Here is a 10997-nt window from a genome sequence, read left to right on the forward strand (position 1 = left end):
GTTGACACCATGTTATCTAGTCTCGGTTTCAGCAGCAGTCCTATGGCTTCCAACCCGAACCCGGCGGATCGCCAAAACCCGTTGAGACCAGTGCGCTCTTTTCGTGTTGAGCGTCCTACCTCTCCCCAGTCGACAACCCGACCGAAGAGAGCTAGTACTGTCGAAAATGGACCCTCGCCTGCGACAAGGCCGTCCCTCCGAACCAGCTCCGGGGCACAGGTAGCGCCAATATCGGGGACAGCCGAAATCGAGGAGCCGAATACTTTTGTGAGTCGGATCAGCGAGGAGGGTACCGAGCCGCCGAGAGCCTCCATCGACCTCGACGATCTCCCCATCGAGCTCATCAGCCTGACGGACCGCTTCATCGATTCGTTATCCGCTAAGGTGCACCGTACCCCACCCAACATCGACAACCTCTCCCGCATGTTCCAAGATTTCTACGCCACAGCCTCCTCGCATATTCAGACGCACGTCGACACTCTGGCTACGCGCCAGCGCCGTGAAGATGGACCGCCACTATCGAGTCGCACATCTGCTGCGAGCCTGCTCCGCTCAAAAGCCGCTTCACTGGGGGGCAAGGACAAGTCGAAACCAGTGCCTGCGAGGCAGGACTCGGATCAACAACTCCTTACGGCTGAGGAATACGCAAACAGGAAGAAGGCAAGAAGGGCATTGGAGCAGAAGAAGTCACTTCTGGAGGAGGCCGTGGAACGGAGGTTATGTGAAGGCATTTACAGCAAAATATACCGCCACCGCACCACTCAAGATGAAGCGCAGGACGCCAAGCTCCGTTCCAAAACCGCCGCTCTTGCTGTGGTCGGCATTGGCCTAGCCGATCTGGGTGTCGACTTGGGCACAGGTGATGATGTTGTCGCGATGGCTAAAAAGCAGGAGGAGGTGAAGGAGTGGTTAGAAGGGGCGAGGCAAAAGCTCGTGTTGATGAGCCAGTCGAGGTACCCTCTTGGGAAGTTGAATCAGCTCAAATCGGTCCATAAGAGCATCATCGACACGCTGTCTCACTTTCACCCTTCGTCGTCCGCCGACGAACTCATGCCCATGTTGATCTACACCCTCATCACGCTCCCACCAGAGAACCTCAGCGTCATCAGCGACGTCAACTTCATCCAGCGTTTCCGCTGGGAGCACAAACTTAACGGGGAAGCTGCCTACTGCCTCACTACCCTCGAAGCGACCATCTCCTTCCTCGAAACCGTCGACCTCTCCACCCTCCGCGCCGACGAGACCCCCACGGGCCCCGTCAAGAACCCCTTCTCTTCGCCCGCACCCAAGGACGAAACCTTCCCGCCCGCATTCTCACCCATCTCGCCTAGCCCCACCCGTGCTGAAGCGGCAGCCCCTAGCATTGACAGCGCATCAAAACGTTCTCAAGACCCAAGCCCCAGCTCCAGCCCGAACCCAGCCGGTTTCCGCGCAACGGTAAACGCCCAGCTCCGCACCCGCCGACTCAGCGACCTTATGCGCAGCACCCCAACCCCAGCCAAGGCCCTCAACCTCGCCTCCGACGCCGTCCTCAACACCGCCGATCAGGGCATCAAAACCATCGGCACCTCACTCGGCGACAGCTACAAATTCCTCCTCGGCAAGCTCCGCGAGCGCGCCCCAGACGCCCTGCTCACCAAAGACGGCGCCGACGTCATCGTCCCCAAGACCCTCGACGACGCTCGCAAACTCATCGGCACCCCTCCGCCCGCCGGCAGCCTCGAAGACGATCTCGCCAACACCCCGGACCTGTCGGTCCGCAGCCCCAGCCCGGCTGATCCGCTGCAGCAGGACCAACCGCAACAACAGCAGCAAAACGAGCGACCACCCCTGCTGAGCTTCATCGCCGGCACCGCTCGCAAAGCCTCCCGGGATCATAGCGCTGATTCCGCCCGCAGCGCCGGCTCGTCGCGTCGCGGCGGCGCTAGCGGAACCACCGGTACCGGTCTCGGCATTGGCGGCGGCGGCGGCGGCGGTGGTGGTGGTGGTGAAGACCGTGGACGCCCCGAAGTAGCCGGCGCGCCCGGTTCCACAACCCAGGTCACGGCTACCGGGTCGAGTCCCGTAGTCACCAGCCCACCGATCATGGACTCTATGCGGAATCTGGGGAACTCGCTGAATCCCATGGCGAGACTGTCGGCGGGGATTGGGGGGTTTAGGGGGTTTGGACGGACCGTTTCGTCGTCTTCTTCACCTGCTGCTGTTGGTGCTGCTGGTGGTGCGGCGCATTCTAGTCCTGTGGGTGGGAGCAGTTTGAGGGCGCCGACGCCGCCGGTGAAGGATGGGGTTGTTGCGAGGGGGGCGCATGGAGCGGGGGCGGAAGGGGGGGATTTGGCTACGGTATGTTTGTATTTTCTTCCCCCTTGCCTCTTTTCTAGTTTTCAGTCACTCGATATGCTTGTGTGGACACAAACTAACCTTACTTCTGCAGGCCTTCCCCGACCTCGCCAGTGTCCTCCCACCCAAGGAACAGGTCAAGATCAACCCGCCAAACAAGCGGTTTCTGGAAATGCAGAACGCCGCAGAGCTCAAACTGGGGGAGGTATTCGACCTGCTGAAGGATTACAAACGCCTGGCGGGGGCGTTGAAGGATATGGGTGCTTTCAAGGAGTAAGCGGTGGACTGTTGTTGGCATGTCAGTGGGTTGGCGTGGTTGTTGTTTGGCCGTCTTAGGCTGGTTTCATTCTCTTTTCCATGCTGGGATCATCGGTTACCTTGTGGCCTGTCACTCTCTTTTTCTTTCTCTTTTCTTTCCTGGTTCTTTTTATTCTTTGGCGTAAGGGCATAGACTGGGGAGCAGCGTGCATGGTTTGGTGTTTGTTAGGCTGGTTGGTTGGACTGGGTTGGGCTGGGTAGAGAAGCGTAAAGCGGCATAGTCATAAATGGCATGAATAGATATGGACTTTACGTCTGGGATACCTGATTTGACTGTGTCATGTCGTTGAGATGCTTCGTAAGTGGTTCTTGAGCGCGAATGGTATAAAAAGATGAGATGTGGGGGGGGGCATTGGGAAAAGTCGAGTCCATTAAGATCTATCTCGGATACTCCCTGATATTGGTAACAATACATATAAACGCAAATTACTGTGTCAAGCAGGCTGATGGAATGAAGTTTATTTATACCCTTTCCCAGCTCCGCTCTGATAAGCCATTCTGATACAGCTGTACAGCATGGGTGGATAGAAAAAGTGTTTGTTTTGTATCCCCAAAAAGCCACGCCCGCTATGCTAACACAATTGACCGTGAAGAAAAAAAAATAAAGAAAAAGAATTACCACGTAAAAAAAAGGAGATTTCCGAACAAGGGGGTTTCCCACTCACAGAGCGGTACCACCCCCATTGACGCTACCAAGCCAACAACCACCACCAATCGACCCAACCAAGCGTCGCCAGCCGGCCAGCCCCATTAGTCCATCTAATGCACGCCGTTAGCTCTAGCCGGACTGGACCGCCCGCTCCCACTTCTACTCCCACTCCCGTTCGCGGCCCCGTCCGCAATCATCTTGTCCATAAACGAGACATAATCAAACTGCGGCTGGCCGCGGTCCGTCTGCATATCCGGCCCGGTATGCGGCGGCATGATCTCGACCAGCTTCTCAATGACGTCGTCCGGCACGAGCGAGTGTCGCAAGTCCATCTCGGTCACGTACGGCTTCCCATCGGCGACTTCGCGGAAGCTCTGGAACACCTGCTCGGCCGTGTTCTGGTCCTCCGTCATGTCGACCATGAAGCCGATGAACTGCTCGAAGGTGACGTGGTCGCGCCCGCCGGAGGTGTCGAGGAAGGAGTCGCGCATCTCGTCCTCGGAGAAGGTGAGGCCGAGCGAGGCGAGAGCGGCGCTGAACTCGAGCTCGGAGAGGCAGTTGGTGTCGTCGCGGTCGAAGTGGCGGAAGACGGACTCGAATTCTTCGAGTTGGATGGGGGTGAGGTTGGTCATGTTGCGCGCGACCATTTGGTTTTCGAGGAAGGAGAGCTTTTTGGACACGGAGGATTTCACTAGGGAAAGCTCGTAGCAGAGCTCGTCGTAGGTGTAGGTGGTGAAGTCGTTTTCTTCGATGTTGGCTTCTTGACACTTTTCGTCGACGGCCGCGATCGTCTTGAGGAAGGCGTCAAGGGGTGGGAGGTTATCGGAGAGCTTGCGGACGTGGTGGAGTTGGTCTTCTACATCGCCTTCCAGGCCTGAGATGGCGAGTTGGATAGTATTGAGAGCAAGGGCAAAGTCGTTAGCCTTGTCGGCAAAGGATTTGCGGAGTGCGTTTTTGATACTGGGTGAAAGGAGTCAGCATAATGTCCCATAATCCTCCCGCAGCGGGGATAAAACTCACTCCCTGATGTTCTCGTTGATCTGCTGTCCCCGCGTCATCTCCATTTTCGTCAGGTTATTCCATTCTTGGTCCAGCGCCTCCAACCTCAGCTCGGCCGGTGGCTCGTACGGCGCCAAGCGGTATGTGCCTAGTTTGGTCTTGATATTCCCCAACAAGGTCGCAAGCTCGCTTTTCTCCGCAACCCACTCCCTCTTTAACCCCCTTTTGTATGCCGCAAAGTCTGCGGCTTGTGCTTTGGCATCCGCATATGTGCCCTCGAACTTGGCCTCCTTCCAGCCCCCAACTTGCTCGCGGATCACCTTGAGCAGTGCTGCCATTCTCCTTTCATAGGCACTTTGCATGTCCCAGGCACCCCGCATGTTGTTCACGAATTTCTCCACGCGGCGGCCCGCGTTCTCAACCTTTTCCATCTGAGAAAAGGCGTGGAACCAGTAGGCAATGTAGGTCATCAAACTACGCTCATCGGGCTTCGCCACGTCGCACACGTCCTCCACATCCAGCAGCTTCGGGATACCAATCTCCTTATGAGCGATATCGAACGCCATCTGCATGTTGCCGCGGTGATCAGACTTGTCGAGCGCGTCGTAGTCGATCAGATCGGGCCGGTGAATGTCGAGCAGAGCGCAGAAGGCGAGCCCGTCGTTCCAACTCGCGCTGAAGTCCCGCACGTCCACCTCGTCATAGCAGGCGGTCTTGCGTTGACACCACAGCAACAGGCCCTCCTTGGCCGTCATACCCTCCTCGTTGATGTCATTGATGGTGAAGCGCAGAATGAGCGTCCATATTAAACCGAGGATAATCTTGCGGTTCCCGTCTACCACGTCTTCGGCGCCAATGTTGGTCATTTGTATGCCCCGCGATCGGATGAAGTCGAGGGCGGTATTGGCATTTTCGAAGCACTGCACGCGCAACCTGGGTTTCGCGGCATAGCGGCCGAGGGACTCGTTCGAGAGGCATTCGAGGAGGTGGATCAGCATAACCTATGATGTGGAAAGCACAAGCAACTGTTAGCGTATGTTCGGTAACTTCCAGTCCGAATCCCATTCCCAGTGCCAGCCCAATCCTATCCTCCATGTCGAGCCAAAACGGAGTAGGGAGACCTACACCATCAGATAGGTCCTTCACTAGGTCCTGGACCTCGAGACCCCTCGCCTCTATCTTCGTATTCAGCCATTTTGTAAATGTTTTTTGCTGGACCTTAACCCAGTGCTGCTGTTCGGCGAAGGCCATTTTATTGACAAGGGACGACTGGCAGGGGATTTCTATCCAAATTTGGATCTTAGAGTCAGGCGTGGTCTCGTTGAGCTGCTGTCGCCATCTGCTCTTGTACGGGCTCTTGGTGCGGTAGTTTCGGGTGGTGGTGGTGGTGGTCGCGGAGGTGGCTGGGTTGTTATTGTTGTGGTGGTGGTAAGTGGTCCTCGAGGTGGGCACCGTGTGCGATCTCTCTCGTCTCGACCGCACCCTCGGGATGCATTCCAGCGTGGCTGGGCCCAGCCCCGCCTGCACAGTGCCAATAGCCATTACTGCAATCCACACCACCAGGTCTCGCAGCCGATTGGTTTACTTAACGACGACCTTTAAATTGAATCCTCCTAGCAGCAAATTGGGTTGCTTGCCCTGGATCCAAAGGCCTAAATGTTTGGTTTTGGTTGATGGGACCGTGTGACAACGGAGAGGGCCGATAAGAGATTCGATATTAACACGAGAAAGGAAATCAACAGCAAGTCGAATGCAACGCTAAAAGGGATGCCTCTCAGTTTATACCAGTTTTGAGTCCGTCCTCGTGTCTCCAGTTTCAGGCCAGTTCTAGCCTGTAGATCAACCAAACCTCATGGTCTTATGCCGCCCTTCCACTCCAGCTTACCTCGACCCGTTTCCGCGACACACTCTCCAGCAACTGTTTTATAAATTAGCCGAACCATTGGCCACCAGTATATTTGCTTCAATCTGCCCCTAGAAATTTTATGCTTTCGGTCAACGAGTTTTAGTCGTCTCGTCTATTCACGCTCAAGTAGCTCCACGACCCATGCTTGGTAACAAGAGCTTGCTGAATTGTTGAACGACCCCCCAAAGCTGGAAAATCTTGATTAGCTATGCTTTCCTTCTAACCCTATGTAAGATATTTAGTCTCAGTAAGTTGTGAACAAACTTTCGACAGAGCAACTGCGATTTTACACATCCTTTACACATTTCCGCCACCCCAAGGTGACTTAACACCACAGAGAGCCTAAGCTGTCAACCAATCGGAGTGCGAGGCACCTCCAAGTTTGGATCTTGATGCCCAGGCACGCCAGGGCGGTGAGATCCCGCCCCCACTGGTTCCACATACCCCGCGATTCTGCCAGGTCCCGTATTTTCGGGACCCACACAAGCACAGCTTCTTCACTTTTTCCTGCATTGACAGATGCTCTTACACGCATCTCCAAGCAACCGTGCAAACGGGTGTAGTTTGTATCCCCATTGCATTCATCAACATACATCTGAGCTTCTGATATCAAAGGTAAAGTTATTTCCCGAGATGCTGTTCTTTTCAATGCACTACCACCGCAGACAAGCCCTCTGCTTTATTTCGCGTCTGCTGGGCATGGGCATTCTGGTTCTCGTCGGCCAACATTTTAGCACTGCGCTCAATCGAGCATGAGAGCCAAAAGGTTTCCCTACCAAAGACCAATTGTTTTCATACCGCGTTCTTGCCTTCCAGGTTCCCAACTCGCATTGTCTCTACGCCCCCATCGCATTTCCTACTGAGGGCTTCCTCTCTCCCCTCCCCCTTTCACTCGTGACATTTCATTCTGCTCTCTCTATCTTCAACTTCCTTTCCCTTGCTTTCCACCCACTCCCACGATCCGCGCATTCGACACACATAGCCCCTGCTTCAAGACTAACATTTATCAAGCAATCGCTCTACTATTTGGTCGATACTTGACAAGTTCTGTCGACCGGTAGCTCCGGGCACCCTCGAGACATCCTTACGCAACTCAACATGTCTCAACGCCCGAGCACTCATGTGCCCGCTGTGCGTGTTGAAGCCGAGAAGTCTCTCGGTATCACGCAGCGCTCGGCCGCTATCAACTTTGCTTGGACCGGCGACATCCGCAAGCGGTAAGTCCATCTCATCTGCCGTCTATGATCCGATATTTGAGCACCGCCATGGAGGTTACAAGTATTTCAATGATGGAAAACGACTTCAAATCATCGGGAAAAGAGCCTTCAATTTAGATTAAAATTTAGACCGGTAACTAACTTCAGTTTAGCTACACCGATTTTCTTGTCAATGAAATCCAGCAGGATGGCACTGTTCTCCATCTCCGCGACTTTGAAGGCGGCGCGATTCCGCCTTCCGCTTCGGTTCGTGATGCGCCTCCGTTACGATTAGGTTGCTCCAGTTTGTCTAACTAGCCCACAGGTTCTGAGTGACCGGACCAACAACTCCTCCAAGAAGTCCGAGGCGAAGCCCGATAACAAACAGAATGATACCAAGCCAGACGAGATTAAGGACGAGACCAAGCAGAATGAAACCAAGCAGAACGAAACCAAGCAGAGCGATGACAAGCCCGAGATTCACCACATCGCTGAAGATGAACGCAAGTTTTTGTTTGAGCTCCTTGGCGAGTCTGTCGCTCTGGACCTCATTGAGCTCGATGAGAGCATCCAAGCCAAGAAGCCGCTGTCTCCTGAGAAGCGTTCGGTTGCTTTTGACGCAGTTACCGATAGGGCCAAACGTGGCGCCATCCACCAGGTATGTCCCCCACTCCCGTAAGGAGAGAAACATGAAAGGGAAGCGTTCGCTCACTTTTAGCAGGACATTCGCCGCATTTTCCGTTCTCGATTCGAGACCTCTGCCGACGGCAACGGCGTCATCACCGCAACCGCCGCCCAGTGGGTCAACAATAGCCGGAACAACAACCGTAGCAACGCTCGATCCGCTAACTGGGCTGCCCGCCGCGACGGTAATCGCGATAATGCCCGAGGAAATGTTCGTCACCGGGACCAGGCTCGTGAGTTTGCCTCGGCTGGCGGCGACTACCTCCACTTCACTCTCTACAAAGAAAACAAGGACACTATGGATGCTATGAACACCATGGCCCGCCTCCTCAAAATTAAGGCCTCCAACTTTGGCTTTGCTGGTACCAAAGACCGTCGTGCTGCCACCGTCCAGCGCATCAGTGTGTATCGCCAAAAGTCTTCCGGCGTGGTCTGGCTGAATTCTCGCATCCCCAACCTCAAGATCGGGGACTTCCAATACCACAAGAATCCGCTCCAACTTGGTCACCATGGCGGCAACGAGTTTGTCATCACGCTCAAGAATTGCCAGCCCCTCAGCGGTGACAACTGCTCGCTCGTCCAACGGATGAACATGATTCAGCAGGCTGTCGAGTGTGGCTTGGCCTATCTCAAACACAATGGATACATCAATTACTATGGCTTGCAGCGTTTTGGCACCTACACCATCGGCACCCACCTTTTGGGAATGAAGATTCTGCAGGGCGAGTATGAGTCCTTCATTGACGACATTTTGCATGTCGACGACGAGCTGCTCAACGATGTGTTGACCAGCCGTTCTTCTCCCCCATCGTATGCGAATGGCAACGTCGGAAGGGAAGCTCAAAACAACCGGGATGACCACGACCGTGCCCGGGCCATCACCTTGTGGAATACCACCAAAAAGGCCGACAAGGCTCTTGAATTCCTCCCCAAGCGTTTCAGCACCGAGTTATCCATCATTCGTCATCTGGGTAAGAACCAGAAGGACTTTACTGGAGCTCTGCTGAGCATCACTCGCGGCATGCGCATGATGTACATCCATGCGTATCAATCCTATGTTTGGAACTTCGTGGCCACCCGTCGCTGGTCCAAGTATGGCGCCAAGGTCATTGAGGGTGACTTAGTTTTGGTCCCCGGCACACGTCCTCGTGACCTCATCGTCGAGGACGAAGTCAGCTCCTACGATGACAATGAGGGTGTCAACACATATGATCAGGCCTATGCCTTGACCGAGGAGGATGTCGCCTCTGGCAAGTACACCATATTCGATGTTGTCTTGCCCACGCCTGGTTATGACGTCGTCTACCCTATCAACGATATCGGCGAATACTACGTGGAGTTCATGGCTAAGCCGGAGAATGGCGGCCTGGACCCATTCGACATGCGCCGTAGGCAACGAGAGTTCAGCCTGAGCGGTAACTATCGTCCCTTGATCGGTCGCCTGATCGGCTCTCCTCAGTATGCGGTCCGGGCTTACCGCGACGACACTGAACAAATGTATCCCACCGACTATGACTATGCCCTCCAGAAGAAGGAGGACGAAAAGGCCGCGAAGGCCAAGGCCCAGAGCAGGGCTGAAGGCAAGCTGACTCCCAATGCAGACCCTGTGGTCAACAGCTGGGCCCATTTTTCTCAGAACCCAGATGCGTACGATAATGCGATCGACACCACGCGCCGCCGCAAGGCCGACGAGGAGACTCCGTTGGAAAAGGGTTTTATCACCAACGAGACCTGGGTCCAGACAACCGTCGACGGCAGTGCCAAGCGCGTTAAGGTCGCGCGTCACAAGCAGCAGATCGACCCCGTGATTACGAACGAGCCGGCGTCCGTCCAGCCCGCTGCTGCGACTCCATCATTGAACGTCGACGGCGCCAACGAGGAAGAGAACGACGGCGGATTTCCTGTTGGCCGGGGCGCTTCCCTGCTTGCAGCGAGCCCGGCTCGCCAGGACACCCCCACCGCCATTGATGTTGCCGACCAGAAGGACGTGGAGATGAACGAGGCGACGCCTACCACGGCGTCTTCCGAGACCCCGGAAGTCAAACAATCCACATCCGACTCGATGGGTTGGTATGGCGGACAAATACCCAAGATTCCTACCGTTGCCACCGAGCCCATCGCCCAGGCCAACGCTCAAGTTGTCCACGGCGTTCCGGTCCCCGAGCTTCGCACCGTTTCGGACAACCCACTCTTGTCCCCGGGTGTTGCCATTGACGAAGCTGCCATCGACCCTGAGGCGACCAAGATCTCTGTGATTCTGAAGTTCCAGCTGAAGGCGAGCAATTATGCGACTATTGTGCTTCGCGAGCTCATGGGCACGACGGTTGAAGAGCTTACTCAGTAACTTGGTGATGAACTTGCCCTTGGAACAACCATTGTTATGTTATCTTTGGGCCATTTTCGACATCTGATCGAAGATGGGGTTGATTGGCGTACTTCTTTCTTTGGTTGGTCTTGGTGTGTGTATCAACCAGGGCAGGATTTTGTTGAGGATTTTGGCCGACATTCCGGCCGTACTTTCCCGGGATTTTATTCTTACGCTACACGAGAGCCTTGTCGCAAACGAAGTTGACTGTCGTACACACGGCTACACCTTGCTGGCTTCTCCCAACGAGGAGCTTCTTGACACGACACAATCCGGCTCGTTAGTGGCGTGTTACCTCTGCTTATTCTGTTGCAGAGGTCCACGCCCGTGGCACTGACTCCTGGTGGGAGTGATTCCTTTTTTCCCTTATTTTCTTTCTTTTTACTCTGCGTTCTACCTGCATAGTTAGCGTAGGTCTTGTCGATAAGGGAACGCCCGAAAACAGGAGGGCGTTGTCTCGTTCTGCTGCTATGCGGTTGGCAGATTGTGTGGGAGGGCCCTGCAGCACTAGAGGACCCTGGATTCACCATGAACACACGACTA

The 10997-nt window shown here is 54.9% G+C and overlaps 3 protein-coding genes across 3 annotated transcripts; 2 read left to right on the forward strand and 1 right to left on the reverse strand.

The window, feature by feature from the left end:
• Nucleotides 1–9: 9 nt before the first annotated feature.
• Nucleotides 10–2614, forward strand: C8A04DRAFT_12193 (uncharacterized protein; the record flags this gene model as incomplete). The annotated part of the gene is made up of 3 exons (XM_062777244.1): nt 10–1945; nt 2015–2340; nt 2432–2614. The coding sequence occupies 3 exons, from the start codon at nt 10–12 to the stop codon at nt 2612–2614; spliced, it is 2445 nt and encodes an 814-aa protein (XP_062636995.1).
• Nucleotides 2615–3316: 702 nt separating this feature from the next.
• On the reverse strand, nt 3317–5554 carry C8A04DRAFT_37243 (calponin domain-containing protein; the record flags this gene model as incomplete). Its single annotated transcript, XM_062783812.1, has 4 exons — nt 3317–3414; nt 3462–4264; nt 4325–5304; nt 5429–5554. 4 exons carry the CDS (start codon nt 5552–5554, stop codon nt 3317–3319), a joined length of 2007 nt encoding a protein of 668 aa, XP_062636996.1.
• A 1753-nt stretch (nt 5555–7307) lies between these two features.
• On the forward strand, nt 7308–10433 carry C8A04DRAFT_28617 (pseudouridine synthase; the record flags this gene model as incomplete). The annotated part of the gene is made up of 4 exons (XM_062780711.1): nt 7308–7426; nt 7579–7672; nt 7731–8063; nt 8127–10433. 4 exons carry the CDS (start codon nt 7308–7310, stop codon nt 10431–10433), a joined length of 2853 nt encoding a protein of 950 aa, XP_062636997.1.
• Nucleotides 10434–10997: the final 564 nt, after the last annotated feature.

This window comes from Dichotomopilus funicola (assembly GCF_033296635.1).
Source record: "Dichotomopilus funicola strain CBS 141.50 unplaced genomic scaffold C8A04scaffold_31, whole genome shotgun sequence".
In the NCBI taxonomy this organism is placed as follows: Eukaryota; Fungi; Ascomycota; class Sordariomycetes; order Sordariales; family Chaetomiaceae; genus Dichotomopilus; species Dichotomopilus funicola.